The sequence below is a fragment of the Mesoplodon mirus genome, assembly GCF_964341445.2.
Source record: "Mesoplodon mirus genome assembly, chromosome: X".
In the NCBI taxonomy this organism is placed as follows: Eukaryota; Metazoa; Chordata; class Mammalia; order Artiodactyla; family Ziphiidae; genus Mesoplodon; species Mesoplodon mirus.
The window spans coordinates 65,032,583-65,057,595 of NC_138981.1; the positions used below are offsets into that span (position 1 = coordinate 65,032,583).

At 37.3% G+C, this 25,013-nt stretch overlaps 1 protein-coding gene across 3 annotated transcripts in view; it reads left to right on the top strand.

Annotated features, from left to right (window-relative positions):
- Positions 1–25,013, top strand: part of ATP7A (ATPase copper transporting alpha) — a 141,004-nt gene that overhangs the window by 84,893 nt on the left and 31,098 nt on the right. For all 3 annotated transcript variants that reach the window (XM_082610812.1, XM_082610814.1, XM_082610813.1), the window contains 4 exons: positions 4,919–5,408; positions 5,940–6,665; positions 11,893–12,099; positions 20,821–20,984. In XM_082610812.1, coding sequence (XP_082466938.1) covers positions 4,919–5,408; positions 5,940–6,665; positions 11,893–12,099; positions 20,821–20,984 — 1,587 coding nt within the window. The remainder of the gene's footprint in view (positions 1–4,918; positions 5,409–5,939; positions 6,666–11,892; positions 12,100–20,820; positions 20,985–25,013) is intronic.

Here is a 25,013-nt window from a genome sequence, read left to right on the forward strand (position 1 = left end):
AGGATAAATTACAGACTATTATTGGCATACAAGAGGCCCCACAATAAAGCAGTTGCCTAATTCTGCAGCCTGTCATCTTTCTCTACTTTTATGTTTCCATTTGTCATAAATTCCCTGCTTCATGTATCCTTGCTGATTTCTGTTTTTCCTTTAACATTCAGGTATTATCTCCTCTAAGAATCCTTTTTTGACACATATTCCCAGGGATGAATGGGTGTCCATTTTCTCTATCCTCTGTTCTAGTATTGCTCCCTGTGACTGTGTCATGATCAGCTATGTATCATGAGAATCTCAGTTCCTGGTACATATAATAAGTGCTTGTTAGGGACTTACCTGGTGGCGCAGTGGTTAAGAATCTGCCTGCCAGTGCAGGGGACTCGGGTTTGATCCCTGGTCCGGGAAGATCCCACATGCCGCAGAGCAACTAAGCCCATGCTCCACAACTACTGAGCCTGTGCCCTAGAGCCTGCGAGCCACAACTACTGAGCCTGCATGCCACAACTACTGAAACCCTTGCACCTAGAGCCTGTGCTCTGCAACAAGAGAAGCCACCGCAGTGAGAAGCCCGCGCATCACAAGAAAGAGTAGCCCCCGCTTGCTGCAACTAGAGAAAACACGCACACAGCAACGAAGACCCAATGCAGCCAAAAATAAATAAATAAATGCTTGATAAATATTCATTGTTCAGTGTTTACTTTTATATGACTTGCTGCTGCAAAGAACTACTTTAATGTCTATTTACTCATATGATCCTTATAACAACCCTGGAAGATGATAGGGCACATTTCTTCATTTTTCAGATGGTAGAACTAATGAGTGTGGTGGACTAATAAGTGGAGAATTGACACTGGAACTCAAACCTTCTGACTCCCCATCCAGTTTTGTGTGTGTGTGTGTGTGACTACTTCATAAATCTTTGTAACCTGTTAGCAAAAGAGATGCAGGGTAAGATATCCCAGTAGTAGTTAAATTTATATACAGTTGCTGTGCTTTAAGAATACAATCATTGGGCTTCCCCGGTGGTGCAGTGGTTGAGAATCTGCCTGCTAATGCAGGGGACATGGGTTCGAGCCCTGGTCTGGGAGGATCCCATATGCCGCGGAGCAGCTAGACCCGTGAGCCACAACTACTGAGCCTGCGCGTCTGGAGCCTGTGCTCCGCAACAAGAGAGGCCGTGATAGTGAGAGGCCTGCGCACCATGATGAAGAGTGGCCCCCGCTTGCCACAACTAGAGAAAGCCCTCGAACAGAAACGAAGACCCAAGACAGCAAAAATAAATTAATTAATAAACTCCTACCCCCAACATCTAAAAAAATAAAAAACTATTAAAAAAAGAATACAATCATTGTTTTTATAAACAAATCAGGCAGAACAATAAAGATGTTCTTATTCTGAACAAAAATAATACTAGACTGTAGTGACTTAGAAGGTTATAGAAATATTTGCTGCAAAATCCAATGAATGTTGCCAGCATGTTTATACCTTTTCTTGCCAACAAAGTTGTCTTAATTGAACATTTTAAAATTTTAAACTTCATATCAAATTTGTTTTCTGTAGTTGATCCTGTTTCCTATATTAACTTTTGAATTGGTAGAGTGTGGAGTGTTGGAATAATTTGTGAAAGGGGATGGAAGAAAGAGAAGTTTGTTCTCTGTTATGAAATTCTAGGGCACGTTTTGTCTATGTACGCTTCAAATGCCTGATCAGTACCTGAGTCACGTATGCCTACATAGAGCTTTACCATTCCCGTAGGTACACAAGACAATTTGTGTTTCTTTCCAAAGGGAATAGTAAAGATGAGAACTATTAGAGAACCTCCATTTGAATTATTTGTTTCATTCTTTTTTTTTTTTTTTTTTTTGCGGTACACGGACCTCTCACTGTTGTGGCCTCTCCCGTTGTGGAGCACAGGCTCTGGACGCGCAGGCTCAGCGGCCATGGCTCATGGGCCTAGCCACTCCGTGGCATGTGGGATCTTCCTGGACCGGGACACGAACCCGTGTCCCCTGCATCGGCAGGTGGACTCTCAACCACTGTGCCACCAGGGAAGCCCCATTCTTTTTTTTTTAATATGGTTTTTATTCTTCAGTTTGTTAATATGGTGTATCACATTGATTGATTTGCGTATATTGAAGAATCCTTGCATCCCTGAGATAAATCCCACTTGATCATGGTGTATGATCCTTTTAATGTGTTGTTGGATTCTGTTTGCTAGTATTTTGTTGAGGATGTTTGCATCTATATTCATCAGTGATATTGGTCTGTAATTTTCTTTTTCTGTAGTATCTATGTCTGGTTTTGGTATAGGGTGATAGTGGCCTCATAGAATGAGTTTGGGAGTGTTCCTTCCTCTGCACATTTTTGGAAGAGTTTGAGAAGGATGGGTGTTAGCTCTTCTCTAAATGTTTGATAGAATTCACCCATGTAGCTATCTGGTCCTGCACTTTTGTTTGTTGGAAAGATTTTTAATTACAGTTTCAAATTCGTTACTTGTGATTGGCCTGTTCATATTTTCTCTTTCTTCCTGGTTCAGTCTTGGAAGGTTATACCTTTCTAAGAATTTGTCCATTTCTTCCAGGTTGTACATTTTATTGGCATAGAGTTGCTTGTAGTAGTCTCTTAGGATGCTTTGTATTTCTTCACTGTCTGTTGTAACTTTTCCTTTTTCATTTCTAATTTTATTGATTTGAGTCCTCTCCCTCTTTTTCTTGATGAGTCTGGCTAATGGTTTATCAATTTTGTTTATTTTCTCAAAGAGCCAGCTTTGAGTTTTATTGATCTTTGCTATTGTTTTCTTTCTTTCTATTTCATTTATTTCTGCTCTGATCTTTATGATTTCGTTCCTTCTGCTAACTTTGGGTTTTGTTTGTTCTTCTTTCTCTACTTCCTTTAGGTGTAAGGTTAGATTGGTTATTTTAGATTTTTCTTGTTTCTTGAGGTAGGCTTGTAGAGCTATAAACTTCCCTCTTAGAACTGCTTTTGCTGCAGCCCATAGGTTTTGGATTGTCGTGTTTTCATTGTCATTTGTCTCTAGGTATTTTTTGATTTCCTCTTTCATTTCTTCAGTGATCTCTTGGTTATTTAGTAATGTATTGTTTAACCTCCATGTGTTTGTATTTTTAACGTTTTTTTCCCTGTAATTGATTTCTAATCTCATAGCGTTCTGGTCAGAAAAGATGCTTAATATGATTTCAATTTTCTTAAATTTACTGAGGCTTGATTTGTGACCCAAGATGTGATCAATCCTGGAGAATGTTCCGTGCACACTTGAGAAGAAAGTGTAATCTGCTGTTTTTGGATGGAATGTCCTATAAATATCAATTAAATGTGTCTGGTCTACTGTGTCATTTAAAGCTTGTGTTTCCTTATTAATTTTCTGTTTGGATAATCTGTCCATTGGTGTAAGTGAGGTGTTAAAGTCCCCACTATTATTGTGTCACTGTTGATTTCCTCTTTTATAGCTGTTAGCAGTTGCCTTATGTATTGAGGTGCTCCTATGTTGGGTGCACATATATTTATAATTGTTATATCTTCTTCTTGGATTGATCCCTTGATCATTTTGTAGTGTCCCTCCTTGTTTCTTGTAACATTCTCTATTTTAAAGTCTATTTTATCTGATATGAGTATTGCTACTCCAGCTTTCTTTTTATTTCCATTTGCATGGAATATCTTTTTCCATCCCCTCACTTTCAGTCTGTATGTGTCCCTAGGTCTGATGTGGGTCTCTTGTAGACAGCATATATATAGGTCTTGTTTTTGTATCCATTCAACAAGCCTGTGTCTTTTGGTTGGAGCATTTAATTCATTCACATTTAAGGTAATTATCAATATGTATGTTCTTATTACCTTTTTCTTAATTGTTTTGGGTTTGTTTTTGTAGGTCCTTTTCTTCTCTTGTGTTTCCCACTTCGAGAAGTTCCTTTAGCCTTTGTTGTAGAGCTGGTTTGGTGGTGCTGAATTCTCTTAGCTTCTGCTTGTCTGTAAAGCTTTTGATTTCTCTATCGAATCTGAATGAGATCCTTCCTGGGTAGAGTAATCTTGGTTGTAGGTTTTTCCCTTTCATCACTTTAAGTATATCATGCCACTCCCTTCTGGCTTGTAGAGTTTCTGCTGAGAAATCAGCTGTTAACCTTATGGGAATTCCCTTGTATGTTATTTGTCATTTTCCCCTTGCTGCTTTCAATAATTTTTCTTTATCTTTAATTTTTGTTAGTTTGATTACTATGTGTCTCGGTGTGTTTCTCTTTGGGTTTATCCTGTATGGGACTCACTGTGCTTCCGACTTGGGTGGCTATTTCCTTTCCCATGTTAGGAATGTTTTTGACTATAATCTCTTCAAATATTTTCTTGGGTCCTTTCTCTCTTTCTTCTCCTTCTGGGACCCATATAATGCAAATGTTGTTGCGCTTAATGTCATCCCAGAGGTCTCTTAGGCTGTCTTCATTTCTTTTCATTCTTTTTTCTTTATTTTGTTCTGCAGCAGTGAATTCCACCCTTCTTTCTTCCAGGTCACTTATCCATTTTTCTGCCTCAGTTATTCTGCTATTGATTCCTTCTAGTGTATTTTTCATTTCAGTTATTGTATTGTTCATCTCTGTTTGTTTGTTCTTTAATTCTTCTAGGTCTTTGTTAAACACTTCTTGCATCTTCTCGACCTTTGCCTCCATTCTTTTTCGAGGTCCTGGATCATCTTCACTATCATTATTCTGAATTATTTTTCTAGAAGGTTGCGTATCTCCACTTCATTTAGTTGTTTTTCTGGGGTTTTATCTTGTTCCTTCATCTGGTAAATAGCCCTCTGCCTTTTCATCTTTTCTATCTATTTGTTTCATTCTTGACGGTGGTGAAATCATTGATATTTTTAAGTTCCATGTCATGTAATTTAATTAAACTGACTTCTGAAATTTCCTTCTGAAAGGTTTCACTGGAAGAAAAAAAGGCAACCATTATTTATGACCCTAAACTGCAGACTCCAAAGACCCTACAGGAAGCCATTGATGACATGGGCTTTGATGCTGTTCTGCACAATCCTAAGCCGCTCCCTGTTTTAACTGAGACCGTGTTTCTGACTGTTACTGCTTCACCTGCTCCGCCATGGGAGCATATCCAAAGCACATTGCTCAAGACGAAGGGCGTGACAGACATTAAAATTTCCCCTCAGCAGAGAACTGCAGTGGTGATAATAATCCCTTCTATAGTGAATGCCAGTCAGATAGTAGAGCTGGTTCCGGCTCTCAGTTTAGATACAGGAACTCTTGAGAAAACGTCAGGAATTTGCGAAGATTTCAGTATGGCTCAAGCAGGCGAAGTCATGCTGAAGATGAAGGTGGAAGGGATGACCTGCCATTCATGTACTAGCACCATTGAAGGAAAAATTGGGAAACTGCAAGGTGTTCAGCGAATTAAAGGTAGTATGCCTGATGTTATTTGTTTGATTGCTTTGCAAGGCTTAGTTTTCTGTTTTGGCCTTTTTAACTTTTGCATTTTTCTTAAGCATGGGTTTTTAATCTCTGGGACTAGAATGTTACTGCTTCATTGAAGTCTGAGGTACAGTGTATTCCCAGCATTAATGTTAGTAAAGTTAATGGTTATAAATAAAAGTTATGTGAATCTTGAACTAGCATAAAAGGCAGCCAGGATGGTGATTCATGAAGTTCAGGGTTCTTAGCACAACATGGCTAGGGTCCTCTTGACTTCTAATATGTTTCTATTCAGGCATGCAGAAACTTGGAGACCACAAATGTAGTGGTCACATCTTTTACTCTCTTACTAGTCCATATCATTAACATTTTCTGAAAAGAACAGAATTATTTTAAGAAAGGATAATGACAACAATGAGAGAAACAATTATGTATGGCATTGATTTGGTCTACAGAATGTTTTCTGAAGTGGCCCAGGAATAACTGAACTAAATAATTATTTTCCTTTTTATTAACTAGTTTCCCTGGACAATCAAGAAGCTACTGTTGTTTATCAACCTCATGTTATCACAGCAGAGGAAATAAAAAAGCAGATTGAAGCTGTGGGCTTTCCAGCATTCATCAAAAAACAGCCCAAGTACCTCAAATTGGGAGCTATTGATATAGAACGTCTAAAGAACACACCAGTCAAATCCTCAGAAGGATCACAGCAAAGGAGTCCATCATATACCAATAATTCAACAGTCGTTTTCATCATAGATGGCATGCACTGTAAATCATGTGTGTCAAATATTGAAAGTGCTTTATCTGCACTCCAATATGTGAGCAGTGTAGTCGTTTCTTTAGAGAATAGATCTGCCACAGTAAAGTACAATGCAAGTTTAGTCACTCCAGAAACTCTGAGAAAAGCAATAGAGGCCATATCACCAGGGCAATATAGAGTTAGTAGTACAAATGAAATTGAGAGTACTTCAAACTCTCCCTCCAGCTCATCTCTTCAGAAGAGTCCTTTGAACATAGTTAGCCAGCCTCTGACTCAAGAAACCGTGATAAACATTGATGGCATGACTTGTAATTCTTGTGTGCAGTCTATTGAGGGTGTCATATCAAAAAAGGCAGGTGTAAAATCCATACGAGTATCACTTGCAAATGGCAAAGGGACTGTTGAGTATGATCCTTTGCTAACCTCTCCAGAAACCTTGAGAGAAGCAGTAGAAGACTTGGGATTTGATGCTTCCTTGTCAGGTAATATCATTTTTTTCTTTGATTCCTTTAATGTTCTTTTATTAACACTTTGCTGGTTCTTTTGGCTTTTATCAATGAGAAATGATTAATAGGCACTGCTATTCCACTTTTTGGAACTAAGACATATGGAGGTGGTCAGCAGTGTATACAAAGATGCATAAGGATGTTTGCCTAATTATTTATAATATTTAAAAACTAGAAACATTAAATAAAGCATGATACCTCCATATGATGAAATGCTAAGAAGCCATAAAAAATTATGGTATTGAAGATACTTAATGCCACAGGAAAGTGTCTGAGATATTTTGTTAACTGAAAAAAAAAGCAAGCAAAAAAGCTGTCTGTTCAGTATGATCAAAATTTTATAAACACATGTATAAGGATTTATACCATGTATACGTTATTTATGTATATGAATGAATAAAATTCCTGGTAGGACATGAACTAAATTTTAACAGTAGTTATTTGTGAGTGTAGTTATTTGTGAGTGGTAGGATAAAGGTGATATTTTGTTTTCAGTTTGCTTTCTTATGTATTTTAATTTTATTGTGTGTGTGTGACAGGGATGTATGTATGTTTGTATGCATTTTTGTATATATAATATTGGAGAAGCAAATGTTATTTTAAAAATAAAAAAGTAGAAATAAAGAATAGAATTTTAACTGTAGTTTTGAATTTAGGCATTCAAATGAACCTGACTCTAGAACTGGCCCAAAGTCTTCCTGTTTCCTGGCAGCACTTACCTTGAACTAAAACCAAAGACGTATATCCAATGGAATTTGCCCATGTGAACTTGTTTTAACCTAGAATTGAACCTCGCCTTGAATTAAACTGGAAATTCCCTAAATGAAATTTCTTGCTGTAAATAACAATGGAAAAGTTGAATAACTAATTTCTAGACAATGTCATTAACCTTTGCTCTTCTGATCAGAATGAAAGATATCAAATAGCAGTGTTCTCTTTTCAAGCTCACTAAAACTGAGAAGCATAAAAAATTAGTCACATGCTCAAATTATTATGGTAGATAAGTGTCAGTGGAAAAGGACCCAGAGATATAAACATTCTTAATTTTCATGTTCATGACAAATGGTAGAAATTATAGAACTGTCACTTCTTAAAGTCAAGATGTAGTTCACATACCATAAAATTCACCCTTTTAAAGTACACAATCCAGTGGTTATTAGTATATTCACAGAAATTTGCAGCCATTACCATTATGTAATTTTAGAACATTTTTATCAGCCTCCCAAAGAAACCCCATACTGATTAGCAGTCACTCCCCATTTCCCCTTCACCTCACCCTAGCCCAGCCCCTTTTATCTACTGTTCTGTTTTCTGGCTTTATGAATTTGACAACTCTAAGTACCATATAAGTGGAGTCAGAATATTTGTCCCTTTGTATTTAACATCTTTAACTTAGCATAATGTTTTCAAGATAACAAATGTTCATCCATGTTTATGATATGTATCAGTACTTCATTCCTTTTTACTGCTGAATAGTATACCATTGTATGCATATACCTCATTTTGTCTCCATTCATCAGTTGATGGAGATTTGGGTTGTTTCCACTCCTTGGCTATCATGAATAATGTTGTGATGAGCATTTGTTACAAGTTTTTGCATGAATATATTTTTTTATTTCTCCTGGGTATATACTAGGAGTGGAATTTCTAGGTCAAATGGTGAATATGTTTAACTTTTTCAGTAACTGCCAAGCTGTTTTCCAAAATGGCTGTACTATTTTATATTCTCACTTAGAAGTCTCACTTTGATAAAGAAGATCTCAAAAGACCAAGATTCTTGTGCCTTAAAAAAGATACACACACACGCGCGAATACACGCACACACTGGAATACTACTCAGCCATAAAAAATGAAATAATGTCATTTGCAGCAACATGGATGGACCTAGAGATTATCATACTAAGTGAAGTGAGTCAAAGACAAATATCATATGATATCACTTATATGTGGAATCTAAAAAAAAATGATTCAAATGAACTTATTTACAAAACAGAAACAGACTCACAGACATAGAAAGCAAACTTATGGCTACCAAAAGGGAAAGGGGGGGAGAGATAAATTAGGAATTTGGGATTAACAGATACACACTACTGTATATAAAATAGATAAACAACAAGGACCTGTATAGCACAGGGAACTATATTCAATATCTTGTAATACCCTTTAATGGAAAAGAATCTGAAAAAGATGATATATATCTGAAAAAGTATATATATATATATATATATATATATATATATATATATATATGGTTGATAACAAATGACTGCATTGTGTGTTTCTGCTAGAGATCAGAGTTTAAGATGCCACCAGAATTGTGGCTACCCATTTTCTGAATGCCAGTGTCAGTGCTGATCCAGGCTTCACAGTCTGCCACTCTGACGCGTTCCTAGAGGTACAGGGATCAGTGCATTTCGCCTTCATGTTATACCAGTCCTGGGTGGGCCATAAATGTTAAGGAGGTAGTGAGAAAAATGGGAGGTGTTTTTTATCATGACCATCAATCTCATCATTCTCTTAAAAAGGCATAGTATATGAAGTTGTCTTCACTAACCAATTAAAGCAAACACAATACTCAAATTCCTTTTCCTTTTTTGTAACTTTTTTATCTTTAATTTCAAACTTACAGAAAAGCTACAAGAATAGTACAAAGAATTCCTGTTTACCAGTTTTACTCAGATTCCACAGTTGTTAATATTTTGCCACATTTGTTTTATCATTCTCTTTCTCTGTCGACAGAGACATATATTCAAACACACATTACCCACACACGTATATACCTTTTTCTGAATCATTTGAGAGTAAGTTGCAGACATGATGTTTATAATTGTTTTTAAGCCATTTTCTGATTATGTATTTATTCTTCATATTACTTTAGACTGAACATACCAGTTTTGAGGATCAGATTGGAAACCCTTTCTTGAAATTTTTGGAATCTTTTCTGATTGTTGCCTCAAGTGCAGGAGAGTCAGCCTTCCTTTTGAATTCATTTAAGCATAAGTAGTGTGGCTACAGCTTATAGAAAAGCTAATTTAAAGAAACTAGCCATTTAATTCACTGTGGCTTTTTAACACCTGTACTGCTTCTGTGGCAGATGGAAGGTTTTGCTCTTCTTGCCACACTCACTGGGGTAAAGGTCACAATTTTATGAATCTTTGTTGAGAAGTCATGCCATTATAGCTAAAAGCAATCACCTCGGGGCTTCCCTGGTAGTTCAGTGGTTAAGAATCCGCCTGCCAATGCAGGGGACATGGGTTTGAGCCCTGGTCCAGGAAGATCACACATGCCGTGGAGCAACTAAGCCCGTGGGCCAACTGAGCCTGCGCTCTAGAGCCTGTGAGGCACAACCACAACAAGAGAAGCCACTGCAATGAGAAGCCCACGCACAGCAACGAAGAGTAGCCCCCGCTGGCCCCAACTAGAGAAAGTCCACACACAGCAACAAAGACCCAATGCAGCCAACCGAGAAAAAAGGGGGGGGATCACCTCTATGACTTATGTTAATTCAATACTGTACTTCTAGAGTGTGAAAATTGTAGATGGTATTTAGGTTACTTCTGGTACCTGAAAGAACTAAATTACTCTGGAACAAGACTTAAAGTAATTGGTAGTATAAACTTTTTTTTTCATTGTCCAAGTTCAAAATTAAGTCTTGATAGTAATTATGAGAGAATGAATAGATTCTGGCTAGATTAAAATAATGTTTTTTTTCAAAGCCAAAGCTATTTCCTTTGGGCAAATGAGCCTCCTTTTTGAATTTTTGGTACTATTTGGTAAATTTTGTCCTCTTTGTTCTAAATAATGCTCTCATAATCTGAATGAATATCATTTTCTGAACTGATCCACTTAAGACCAGAGACTGACTAATTTCGGAATTGGGAGAATCTTGTCCCTTGCTATTCAGAGTGTCCTTTGCTCTACTCAGACTGACAGTACTGCCGTCACCTGGAAGCTTGTTGGAAAAGTAGAGTCTCAGGCCCCACCCTAAATGTACTGAATCAGAACCTGCATTTTAACAAGATCTCCCAGGTGATGGTATGTGTGTTAAAATTTAAGAGCCATTATTATAACTGATTTGAGAAGTCTAGATCATTATTCATTAGGGAAATGGTAAGGCTTTTGTTAAAGTTTCTTCAAAAGATGCCCTTCTTCAGCACCCTAAAAACCAACTCTGCTATGCAAACTTTCCTCTGTGGGCTAGCCAAACAGACCTGAACCAGTTTTTTTGCCCAAGGGGAAGAAATAACAAGTTAGGTTAGTGGAAATTTCCACATCACTTCTTTTCCTCCTTATCTGTGCAGGAGAGTAGAAACTCTAGCTTTTTTGCATGTATTGATACATGGATGTGCAAAAGGGAATACTTTCTCCCTTCTTGGGAGGTGATTAATACTGCAGTGGATAAAGTAAAACAGAATAGCAACTTTTCTGAGACTGCAGGGGAGCTTCTGGGATGACAGAAGCTTTCCACTGTTTCACAGTCCATAAACATTCTACGGAAAGAGTCTCTGAACACTCCTTTGTGAAAAATGAATATTACTGCTGACTTACTCCTTGCCTCTTCTTCCATTGTCCACAAAGGCATTTTAATTTTAAAAATAGGATATATTGGTGTTAAAAGTTCAAACATACAGAAGTGTCTGTATAGGAAATTTGTTCATCTGTCTGTTATTCTGTTCCTGCTTTAACCCCATTCCCCAGAAGGAGCCACCATTAATAGTTTGGTATGTACCCTCCTAGGCTTTCTTTTGCAGGTTCTCATATATACACTCTAACAATTTTTAAATGACATTATACTTCAATGCTGTTTTGCCGACTGCTTTTGGTTCCACTTAGTATATCACGAATTGCTTTACTGCCAGTATGTAAATCGTTAACATAATGATAAAAATTCATGATAAAAATAAGAGCTATCTATTAACAAACCATTGTCTACTTGGGTTGGGGGTAGAGATAATGGCTTGAAGATATTGATGTAAAGTTTTGTTTATTCAGTTAGTTCAGATTTTCCTGAGAATTGGGACGGGCAGTGTTGAACTTGGAAGTCACTACCTAGAAAGTGTAGAGATAACATTGCACTGGGCTCTAGGTCCATGACAGTTTTAAAGGAGCGGATTGACAGTGCCAGGAGGTGTGGATTGTGATGAGTGACAAGGATGCAGCTGGAGAATACCTCAAATGAAAAGAATCTTTTCCTGTCCACCAGATACAAATGAGCCACTGGTAGTACTAGCTCAGTCCTCATCGGAAGTGCCACTTTTGACCTCAACTAATGAATTTCATACCAAAATGATGACACCAATTCATGACAAAGAGGAGGCAAAGACTTCATCTAAGTGTTACATACAGGTCACTGGTATGACTTGTGCTTCCTGTGTAGCAAACATTGAACGGAATTTAAGACGAGAAGAAGGTAAGACTCTTAAAGCCTGTTATTTTATGTACTAGTTTGAGGACTCTGTCCTTTTTGTCCTCTTATGTGTTTTGTAACCATGTTTATGACTCTTGCCAAGGCCTCATAAAGACTATCAGTGATTTGTAGGACAACCTTGGCTTCCTGACAACCAGTTTTTCTTAGTGTTTTGTTCCCTTAGATATAGTTCCTGTCTTGTTTACCTCATGGCCACATTTTAATATCAATGAAGTTTGTAGTCAAATAGCAGAAGGAAATACATAAGATTACTATTCTTTATGGACCTTGGCTGCAATGGATGTTAAGAAACATGAATTTTCTGATAAAGCTATGCTTAAAACTAACAACTACAATCCATAAGTTTCAATATTACTATACCCAGTCCAAGCACTGGACCAAAGCCAAGTTTGTTTAGAATTGTTCTCTTCCAACAACTTCATCACTGATCTTTGCTTGCAGTAAAAGTGTTCAAAAGTTACTTAATATTGTGTACAAGTTGTCATTTTAGGTTACAAATTCTTAAAATAGCTACTATATATATATTTTTTTAATTTTTAAATTTAATTTTATTTTTTTATACAGCAGGTGCTTATTAGTTATCCATTTTATACATATTAGTGTATATATGTCAATCCCAATCTCTCAATTCATCACACCATCACCCCCTCACCACTTTGTGCCCTTGGTGTCCATACGTTGTTCTCTACATCTGTGTCTCAACTTCTGCCCTGCAAACTGGTTCATCTATACCATTTTCCTAGGTTCCACATATATGCGTTAATATGTGATATTTGTTTTTCTCTTTCTGACTTACTTCAGTCTGTATGACAGTCTCTAGATCCATCCACGTCTCTACAAATGACCCGATTTCATTCCTTTTTATGGCTGAGTAATATTCCCTTGTATATATGTACCTCATCTTCTTTTTCCATTCATCCGATGATGGACACTTAGGTTGTTTCCAGCTCCGGGCTATTGTGAATAGAGCTGCAATGAACATTTTGGTACATGTCTCTTTTTGAATTATGGTTTTCTCAGGGTATATGCCCAGTAGTGGGATTGCTGGGTCATATGGTAATTCTGTTTAGTTTTTTAAGGAACGTCCATACTGTTCTCCATAGTGGCTGTATCAATTTGCATTCCCACCAACAGTGCAAGAGGGTTCCCTTTTCTCCACAGCCTCTCCAGCATTTATTGTTTGTAGATTTTTTGGTGAAGGCCATTCTGACTGGTGTGAGGTGTTACCTCATTGTAGTTTTGATTTGCATTTCTCTAATGATTAATGATGTTGAACATCCTTTCATGTGTTTGTTGGCCATCTGTATATCTTCTTTGGAGAAACATCTATTTAGGTCTTCTGCCCAGATTTGGATTGGGTTGTTTGTTTTTCTTGATATTGAGCTGTATGAGCTGCCTGTATATTTCGGAGATTAATCCTTTGTCACTTGCTTTGTTTGCAAATACTTTCTCCCATTCTGAGGGTTATCTTTGTGCCTTATTTGTAGTTTCCTTTGATTTGCAAAAGCTTTTAACTTTCATTCGGTCCCAATTGTTTATTTTTGTTTTTATTTCCATTACTCTTAAGAGGTGGATCAAAAAAGATCTTGATGCGATTTATGTCAAAGAGTGTTCTTCCTATGTTTTCCTCTAAGAGTTTTAGAGTGTCCGGTCTTACATTTAGGTCTTTAATCCATTTTTGAGTTTATTTTTGTGTATGGTGTTAGGGAGTGTTCTAATTTCATTCTTTTCCATGTAGCTGTCCAGTTTTCCCAGCACCACTTATGGAAGAGGCTGTCTTTTCTCTACTGTATATCCTTGCCTCCTTTGTCATACATTAGTTAACCATAGGTGTGTGGGTTTATCTCTGGGTTTTCTATCCTGTTCCATTAATCTATACTTCTGTTTTTGTGCCAGTACCATATTGTCTTGATTACTGTCCCTTTATAGTATGGTCTGAGGTCAATGAGCCTGATTCCTCCAGCTCCGTTTTTTTTCCCTCAAGACTACTTTGGCTATACGGGATCTTTTGTGTCTCCATACAAATTTTAAGATTTTTTGTTCTAGTTCTGTAAAAAAATGCCATTGGTAATTTGATAAGGATTGAATTGAATCTGTAGATTGCTTTGGGTAGTGTAGTCATTTTCACAATATTGATTCTTCCAATCCAAGAACATGGTATATCTCTCCATCGGTTTGTATCATCTTTAATTTCTTTTGTCACTGTCTTATAGTTTTCTGCATATAGGTCTTTTGTATCCCTAGGTAAGTTTATTCCTAGGTATTCTATTATTTTTCTTGCAATGGTAAATGGGAGTGTTTCCTCAATTTCTCTTTCTGAACTTTTGTTGGTAGTGTATAGGAATGCAAGAGATTTCTGTGCATTAATTTTGTATCCTGCAACTTTACCAAATTAATTGATTAGCTCTAGTAGTTTTCTGGTGGCATCTTTAGGATTTTCTATATATAGTATCATGTCATTTGCAAACAGTGACAGTTTTACTTCTTCTTTTCCAAATTATATTCCTTTTATTTCTTTTTCTCCTCTGATTGCCGTGGCTAGGACTTCCAAAACTGTGTTGAATAATAGTGGCGAGAGTGGTCATCCTTGTCTTGTCCCTGATCTTAGAGGAAATGGTTTCAGTTTTTCACCATTGAGAATGATGTTTGCTGTGGGTTTCTTGTATATGGCCTTTATTATGTTGAGGTATGTTCCCTCTGTGCCCACTTTCTGGAGAGTTTTTATCCTAAATGGGTGTTGAATTTTGTCAAAAACTTTTTCTGCATCTGTTGAGATGATCGTATGGTTTTTATTCTTCAATTTGTTAATATGGTGTATCACATTGATTGATTTGCATATGTTGAAGAATCCTTGCATCCCTGAGATAAATCCCACTTGATCATGGTGTGTGATCCTTTTAATGTGTTGTCGGATTCTGTTTGCTAGTATTTCGTTGAGGATTTTTGCATGTATATTCATGAGTGATACTGGTCTGTAATTTTCTTTTTTTGTAGTATCATTGTCTGATTTTGGTATCAGGGTGATGGTGGCCTCATTGAATGAGTTTGGGAGTGTTCCTTCCTCTGCACATTTTTGGAAGAGTTTGAGAAGGATGCGTGTTAGCTCTTCTCTAAATGTTTGATAAATTCACCTGTGTAGATAAATTCACCTGTGTAGCCATCTGGTCCTGAACTTTTGTTTGTTGGAAGATTTTCAGTCACAGTTTCAATTTCATTACTTGTGATTGGTCTGTTCATATTTTCTCTTTCTTCCTGGTTCAGTCTTGGAAGGTTATACCTTTCTAAGAATTTGTCCATTTCTCCCAGGTTGTCCATTTTATTGGCACAGAGTTCCTTGTAGTAGTTTCTCAGGATGCTTTGTATTTCTGTGGTGTCTGTTGTAACTTTTCCTTTTTCATTTCGAATTTTATTGATTTGAGTCCTCTCCCTCTTTTTCTTGATGAGTCTGGCTAATGGTTTATCAATTTTGTTTATCTTTTCAGAGAGCCAGCTTTTAGTTTTATTGATCTTTGCTATTGTTTTCTTTGTTTCTATTTCATTTATTTCTGCTCTGATCTTTATGATTCCTTTCCTTCTGCTAACTTTGCATTTTGTTTGTTCTTCTTTCCCTAGTTCCTTTATGTGTAAGGTTAGATTGTTTATTTGAGATTTTTCTTGTTTCTTGAGGTAGGCTTGTATAGCTATAAACTTCCCTCTTAGAACTGCTTCTGCTGCATCCCATAGATTTTGGGTCGTCGTGTTTTCATTGTCATTTGTCTCTAGGTATTTTTTGGTTTCCTCTTTGATTTCTTTAGCGATCTCTTAGTTAGTAACGTATTGTTTAGCCTCCATGTGTTTGTATTTTTTATGTTTTTCCCTATAATTCATTTCTAATCTCATAGGGTTGTGGTCAGAAAAGGTGCTTGATATGATTTCAATTTTCTTAAATTTACTGAGGCTTGATTTGTGACCCAAGATGTAATCAGTCCTGGAGAATATTCCATGTGCACTTAAGAAGAAAGTGTAATCTGCTGGTTTTGGATGGAATGTCCTGTAAACATCAATTAAATGTGTCTGGTCTATTGTGTCATTTAAAGTTTCTGTTTCCTTATTAATTTTCTGTTTTGATGATCTGTCCATTGGTGTAAGTGAGGTGTTAAATTCCCCCACTATTAGTATGTTACTGTCAGTTTCCTCTTTTTTGGCTGTTAGCAGTTGCCTTATGTATTGAGGTGCTCCTATGTTGTGTAAATATATATTTATAATAGTTATATCTTCTTCTTGGATTGATCCCTTATTATGCGGTGTCCTTCCTTGTCTCTTGTAACATTTCTTTACTTTAAAGTCTATTTTATCTGATGTGAGTATTGCTACTCCAGCTTTCTTTTGATTTCCATTTGCATGGAATAATATCTTTTTCCATCCCCTCACTTTCAGTCTATATGTGTCCCTAGGTCTGATGTGGGTCTCTTGTAGACAGCATATATATGGGTCTTGTTTTTGTATCCATTCAACAAGCCTGTGTCTTTTGGTTGGATCATTTAATCCATTCACGTTTAAGGTAATTATCAATAAGTATGTTCCTATTACCATTTTCTTAATCATTTTGGGTTTGTTTTTGTAGGTCCTTTCCTTCTCTTGTGGTTCCCACTTAGAGTAGTTCCCTTAGCATTTGTTGTAGAGCTGGTTTGGTGGTGCTGAATTCTCTTAGCTTTTGCTTATCTGTAAAGCTTTTGATTTCTCCATGGAATCTGAATGAGATCCTTTCTGAGTAGAGTAATCATGGTTGTAGCTTTTTCCCTTTCATCACTTTAAGTATATCATGCCACTCCCTTCTGGCTTGTAGAGTTTCTGCTGAGAAATCAGCTGTTAACCTTATGGGAGTTCCCTTGTATGTTATTTGTCGTTTTCCCCTTGCTGCTTTCAATAATTTTTCTTTGCCTTTAATTTTTGATAGTTTGATTACTATGTCTTGGCATGTTTCTCTTTGGGTTTATCCTGTATGGGACTCTCTGTACTTCCTGGACTTGGGTAGCTATTTCCTTTCCCATGTTAGGAATGTTTTTGACTATAATCTCTTCAAATATTTTCTTGGGTCCTTTCTCTCTTTCTTCTCCTTCTGGGACCCGTATAATGCAAATATTGTTGTGCTTAATGTTGTCCCAGAGGTCTCTTAGGCTGTCTTCATTTCTTTTCTTTCTTTTTTCTTTATTCTGTTCCACGGCAATGATTTCCATCATTCTGTCCTCCAGGTGACTTATCTGTTCTTCTGCCTCAGTTATTCTGCTGTTGATTCCTTCTACTGTAATTTTCATTTCAGTTATTGTATTGTTCATCTCTGTTTGTTTGTTCGTTAATTCTTCTAGGTGTTTTTTCTTTAATTCTTCTAGGTGTTTGTTAAACATTTCTTGCGTCTTCTCAATCTGTGCCTCCATTCTTTTTCCAAGATCCTGGATCATGTTCACTGTCATTATTCTGAATTCTTTTTCTGGAATGTTACCTATGTCCACTTCATTTAGTTGTTTTTCTGGGGTTTTATCTTGTTCCTTCATCTGGTACATAGTCCTCTGCCTTTTCATCTTGTCTCTCTTTCTGTGAATGTGGTTTTTGTTCCACAGGCTGCAGGACTGTAGTTCTTCTTGCTTCTGTTGTCTTCCCTCTGGTGGATGAGGCTATCTAAGAGGCTTGAGCAAGTTTCCTGATGGGAGGGAATGGTGGTGGGTAGAGCTGGGTGTTGCTCTGGTGGGCAGAGCTCAGTAAAACTTTAATTCCCTTGTCTGCTGATGGGTGGGGCTAAGTTCCCTCCCTGTTGGTTGTTTGGCCTGAGGCGACCCAACCCTCGAGCCTACCTGGCTCTTTGGTGGGAGCAATGGCAGACTCTCAGAGGGCTCACGCCAAGCTGCACTTACCTGAACTTCTGCTGCCAGTGTCCTTATCCTCACTGTGAGACACAGCCACCCCCCCGCCTCTGCAGGAGACCCTTCAGCAGTAGCAGATAGGTCTGGTTTAGTCTCCTATGGGGTCACTGCTCCTTCCCCTGGGTCCTGATGTGCCCAGTACTTTGTGGGTTCCCTCCAAGGGTGGAGTCTCTGTTTCCCCCAGTCCTGTCAAAGTCCTGCAATCAAATCCCACCAGCCTTCAAAGTCTGATTCTCAAGGAACTCCTCCTCCCGTTGCCAGACCCCCAGGTTGGGAAGCCTGACGTGGGGCTCAGAACCTTCACTCCAGTGGGTGGACTTCTGTGGTATAAGTGTTCTCCAGTTTGTGAGTCACCCACCCAGCAGTTATGGGATTTGATTTTATTGTGATTGTGCCCCTCCTACCGTCTCATTGTGGCTTCTCCTTTGTCTTTGGATGTGGGGTATATTTTTGGTTAGTTCCCGTGTCTTCCTGTTGATGATTGTTCAGCAGTTAGTTGTGATTCTGGTGCTTTTGCAAGACGGAGTGAGCGCACGTCCTTCTAGTCCACCATCTTCAAGCCATTCTATAATATAGTTTTTTAATCCGTTACACTCAGATGTTTTAGCTTATAATTTTGCACTCACATTAATGGACTTTGCAGTATGCATAGTAGATTTGTTAACCATAGAGATATGTGAGTATGTTTAATGAGCCTGAAGGCATAGGTTTGGTACTCAAGCAGGCTTCGCCCAGGATATCTTAATGATACATGCTGTTAGTCAGAAGGGCTGAATAAATATGTTTATTATAAGCTTATCCCCACTCTTGGGGAAATAGCTCAAAGTATATACTGTAATAATGGAATTCTATAGACAGTAGAATCACCTTATATGTAAAGGCCAGAACATTATTGTAACAAAATGTATGTTATACACTAGAGCCATCTTCAGTTCAACATTATCTTGTTTGTATTCTGTCATTTCTGCGTCCTTCATTTCAGCCTCCATTATATCTAATTAGAATGCAGTCAGGGCTAATTTACACTTTGAGTGATTAAAAAAGAACAGGAGGGAAGTTGCAAGCAAATGAAAGCAAATAGACATTTTCAAGGGGTCTGTTTAATTTTAGAACAAACTCTCTTGGGGCAGTTCAGAAATAACCTTTCTCATGAGACAAGCAATGCCTGTTACAAATTACAGTTACAGATCTTTTTTCTTTTTTAATCCATTAAGCTGATACTTCCAGTTACATTCTACTCCCCATTTACTTCATCCTAACCCAGTTAGGCATACCATTGCCCTAGCTGGGGTCACTACATTCACTTTTGTTTCTTTAAGTGGCACTGGTCTTCCCTCAGTTTCATCTGCATTATATTTTTAAAAATGAATTGATAGAGTTCTAATTATATTATGAAGTAAGAATTTTAAAAATTGTCCATAATTTATATAAGTATGAAACATATTTTTGAAACTTGAAAAACCAGATTTTCACTTTCTCTTTGGCTGTAGATTACATTCAACTGAAGCAAGAAGATTTTTTTCCTACTTTCTCTACACCCTTCTCTTATTACTGATACTTTCCTGTGATCTGATCTTCTGAATTATTTGGTACCCAGTGTGTAACCATTATTTTTTTCCAAAGAAAAGAATAGTATTTTATTTTATTCTATTTTTTAACCACTTTTATGCAGAAAACTTAGATTATATTACATACTTTGTCTTCTTATTAAAAACTATTATTAAATTAATATTTGGATATTTTTTCTTTTTGTCAAAACCCAGAGCTAACCTATGGACTGTTGATCCCTATTCCCTGTCAGGTAGCCACCAAGGGCTGCTGATTCCTAGAAAGAACTGCCGTTTCTGCTTCATGTTATTAATTTTCTTCCTGGCAGTGACAGCAATAGCTGGCCTAGAGAAGTGGGATGGTTGTTAACAAAATGCTTACACCAGAGAACAGCATGACTGCCATAAAATGAACTTTTTTGTTAAGTTGTGTGGCACTTGTTTTTCTTAGGAATAAGAGCATTTTAGATTAGTGTGTGTCAGACAATAAAACTTGAGAAAGAAATTCCTGTTATTTGGCAATATTGTAATGTGTATGTTGGTATATTCTTGGGTTCTTTGCTACAACTGCAGTCATTTCCTAAGTACACGAGTTCCTTTCTCTAGGACTCTGTCTTATGAGTTTCTAAAAATACTTTATATTTACATGATAAGGTCTCAATCGATTACAATTCATGGGCATTATTTGGATCCCAATTCAAGCAAACAAACAAACAGTGTTAAACAGTTGTAAGACAGTTGTGGAAATGTGAACATTGCCTGGATATTTGATGATATTGAGGAATTATTTTAGGTTTGATAATGGTATTATGGTTCTTTTTTAAAGAAAAGAGTCTTACCTTTTAGTGATATGTATTTAAATATTTACATATGATACGATATCTGGGATTTGCTGCAAAATAATCAGGGTAAAGGGCAGGGAGTGAGTAGGTAGGAATATATATGAAACAAGAGTAGCCCAGTGTTATTGATAATTATTGAAGCTGAGAGATGGGTACATCAAGTTTATTATATTGTTTTCTCTTTTGTGTGTGTGTGTGTATGTATTTGAAAATTTCCATACTAAAAAGTTTTTTTAGAATGAGGCCTTCTTTTCAAATAGTTTTATTTGATTTGGGTTCAAGACTGTATAAAAGTTAAGAAATAAATTTCTCCAGATTCACTTAATCCTTTCACAGTTAAATGAAAAAAAGCTATTATAAGATTATTATTTTTATGAGAAATGTTATCTGAATTATTTTTTTTATCAATATTCCTAGGAATATATTCTGTACTTGTGGCTCTGATGGCTGGGAAGGCAGAAGTAAGATACAACCCTGCTGTCATACAACCCCCGATGATAGCCGAGTTAATCCGAGAGCTTGGATTTGGAGCCACTGTGATAGAAAATGCTGATGAAGGGGATGGTGTTTTGGAACTTGTTGTAAGTAAGACGTTTTGTGTGGTTAATAGAATTTTCAGGAAAACTTGGCAAGAATTCAGAAAAGAGTTTGAAAGATAATTGAAATGTGGGGACAGTAAAACATAAAATGAAAATTAAGGAAACTGGAAAGATATGACAATGGTGGCCTTCAAGCATAGAATGTAAAAGATAATCATCTCGGGCTTCCCTGGTGGCGCAGTGGTTGAGAGTCCGCCTGCCGATGCAGGGGACACGGGTTCGTGCCCCAGTCCGAGAGGATCCCACATGCCGCGGAGCGGCTGGGCCCGTGATCCATGGCCGCTGGACCTGCACGTCCGGAGCCTGTGCTCTGCAATGGGAGAGGCCACAACAGTGAGAGGCCCGCATACCTCAAAAATAATAATAATAATAATCATCTCTATTAAGAACCAATAAACAAGAATTGGGTTTGAATGAATAAATGAAAATCAACTTTTAAAATATAGTATGATTCCTACATGAAATTACTGGAAGAAATATTTGGAGCTTTTTTCAATATTCTACTTTAAAAATTTCAGACATCAGGAAACTCAAAAGAACTGTACAGTTGAACATTCTTACACACACTGAATAGATTCTACAATTAGCATTTTACTATATTTGTTTTATCATACATCAGTCCATCAGTCCATTGTGGAAATAATTTTAAACTCAAAACGAAATTGCAAAAACAGTACAGAGGATTTCCCTGTAGCCTCTACCTAGCTTTTCCCAGTGATAACATCCAATCTATCATTTAAAAAATAATATTAGAGTAGGAAGAGTCTTTCTAAATATCATACAAAATCCATAAAAGACAAGGTTGATAACTTCAGGTACATAAAAATTTCTTCTTGGGAGAAAAACACCATAAACAAAGTCAAAAGGCAAGTAAAATATTTGTAATTCATATCATAAATGAAGGTTAATTTTCTTAATATATGAAGAAGTATTATAAATCAATAAAAGCCATCAACCCAAAAGAAAGATGGTAAAGGGTATGAACTGACAGTTCACAGAAAAGCCAAGACAGTACCTCTTTAAATGAAAAAATGTTCAATGTCACTTTTAATAAGAGTAAAGCAAATTAAAACTGCACTGAAATGCCATTTTCCACCTGTGAGATTGGTAAAGATAAAAAGCAATTTTGTTAACACTGTGTTTGATCTCTCATATATTGCTGGTGGAATGTCAATTGAGACAAGGACTCAACAGAAGAATTTGGCAATATCTATCGAAAGTAAAATTGCACATAGCCTTTGCCTCAGAAGCTCCACTTGTAGGAAATTATCCAGCAGACATATTTGGATATGTTTGAAATGATATGTGTGCAATGATGTTCATTATAGTTTTTTTTTTTTTTTTTTTTTTGCGGTACGTGGGCCTCTCACTGCTGTGGCCTCTCCCATTGCGGAGCACAGGCTCCGGACGCGCAGGCTCAGTGGCCATGGCTCACGGGCCTAGCCGCTCCGCGGCATGTGGGATCTTACCAGACCGGAACACGAACCCATGTCCCCTGCATCAGCAGGCGGACTCTCAACCACTGCGCCACCAGGGAAGCCCCTATAGTATTCTTACATAGCAAAAGATAGGAAACAAACTAAATGTCAGTCATTGGAGACTGATACATACATCCATACCATGGGATACTAAGCAGCTATTAAAAAGAATGGGTTGGTTTGTACTTTTTAAAGACTTCTAAAAATTAATAACTTTATCGAAATATAATTTACATACCATAAAACTCACCCTTTTAAAGTGTACAATTCAGTGGGTTTTAGTATATTCTCAGAGTTGTACAACTAATCACCACTATCAAATTTCAAAACATTTTCATCACCCCAAAAAAGAAACCCCATACCTATTAGCAGTCAGTCCTCATTCTTGATATTAACCATTTGAGTCTTCCTTTTTTTTTTTTTCCTTCATCACTCCAGCCAAAGTTTGTCAATTTTGTCAATCTTTTCAAGTAACCAACTTTTGGTTTTGTTGATTTTCTCTATTCTCTCTTTTGTTAATTTTCACTCTAATCTTTGTTATTTCTTTCCATCTGTTTGCTTTAGGTTTCATTTGTTTTACTTTTTCTAGTGTCTTAAGGTAGAAAGGTTATTTATTTGAGATCTTTCTTATTTTAAAATATTGGCACTTATAAATTTCCCTATAGGCACTGATTTCATTTCAGTTATTGTACTTTTCAACTCCAAACTTCCATTGGGCCTTTCTAATAATCTCTCTGTCTTTATTGATACTCTCTGTTTGGTGGGATATTGTCTCATACTTTCCTTTAATTCTTTAGACATCATTTCCTTTAGTTCAGTGAATATATTTAAAATAGCTGATTCAAGATCTTTGCCTAGTAAATCCAATGTCTGGGCTTCGTCAGAGAAAGTTTTTTCCTGTGTATAGGCCATACTTTCTTGTTTCATTGTATGTCAGACAGTTCTTTGTTGAAAATATAATGTAGTAACTCTGGAAATTAGATTCTTCCCCTCTCCTCAGGGTTTGTTATTTGTTGCTATTTGTCATTGTTATTGTTTGTTCAGTGACTTCTGAACTAATTCTATAAAGTCTGTGTTCTTTGTTGTGTGTGGCCACTGAAATCTCTGTTTGGTTAGCTCAGTTGTCAGCTAATGATCAGACAGTGATTGCCTTAAATATCTGGAACCAATAAGTCTCCCAGTCTTTGCTAAAGAGCTGTTTGTAAATGTTGGGGCATGCCTTGAACACTCAGCCATGCAGTTGTCAGTTTTGCCTTACCCTTCGACACCTGCTTCTATGGAGCCTAAAGGTCAGCCTGAGGTGAGAAGTTAGGGCCTTTTCAGTTCTTTTCTGAACATACACACAGCCCTGGACATGTGCATAACCCTATGCATGTGCATGGCCTTCTAGATTCCTAGGAATATGTTGGAGCGCTTATGGATATCTTGCTTCCTGGCTTTCCTTTTTAGGCTTTTTTGTTAGTCTGTTGTTGGCCCCAACTGTTATCCATTGGCTCAGGCAGCCACAAGGTTAAATAATTTCCTCTAATTGTTTCTGACAAATTCTCCTGGGGAAAGGGCTTTTTGTATTCACTGAGATCATCAGGACAAACAGACATCTTTGCAAGTGGGATATTTCAGAGAACCATCAGACAGGCCAAATAATGACAGTTGTCTGGGAATGAGGCTTTGAAGGTACTCCAGTCCTTTTCTGTCCTCTCTGGTAGCTTCCCTGATGCTGTTTTTTACCATGATTGTGGCCTATTGGTCTTCATGGCTACCCCAGAGCTGGAGGAGAGGGGATGGGAATACGGCAAACTGTAATGCCATATAGCTTGCTGTTTTATTGGAATGTATCTGATTTTCTTGAATAAATGCTTCCTGCATTGCTGTAAGCTTTTTTTTTTATTTTTTTTTATTTTTTTTTTTATTTTTTGTGGTACGCGGGCCTCTCACTGTTGGGGCCTCTCCCGTGCGGAGCACAGGCTCCAGACACACAGGCTCAGCAGCCATGGCTCACGGGCCCAGCCGCTCGGCAGCATGTGGGATCCTCCCGGACCGGGGCACGAACCTGCGTCCCCTGCATCGGCAGGTGGACTCTCAACCACCGCGCCACCAGGGAAGCCCCCTGCTGTAAGCTTTTGTTTAATTTTCAGATTTCTTTTTTAATCAGTTTTTTAAATTGAGGTGTAGATGATTTACAATATTAGTTTCAGCTGTACAGCATAGTGATTCAAAATTCTTACAGATTATACTCCATTTAAAGTTATTGTAAAATATTGGCTGTATATCCTGTTCTGTACAATATATCCGCATAGCTTATTTATTTTGTACATAGTAGTTTGTACCTTTTAATCCCTACCCCTATCTTGCCCCAACCCCTTTCCCTTTCCTCATTGGTAACCACTAGCTTGTTCTCTATGTGTAGGTTTCTGTTTATTATATTCATTTCTTTGGTTTATTGTTTAGATTCCACATATAGATGATAAGATACAGTATTTGTCTTTCTCTGTCTGACTTATTTCACTAAGTATAATACCCTCCAAGTCTATCC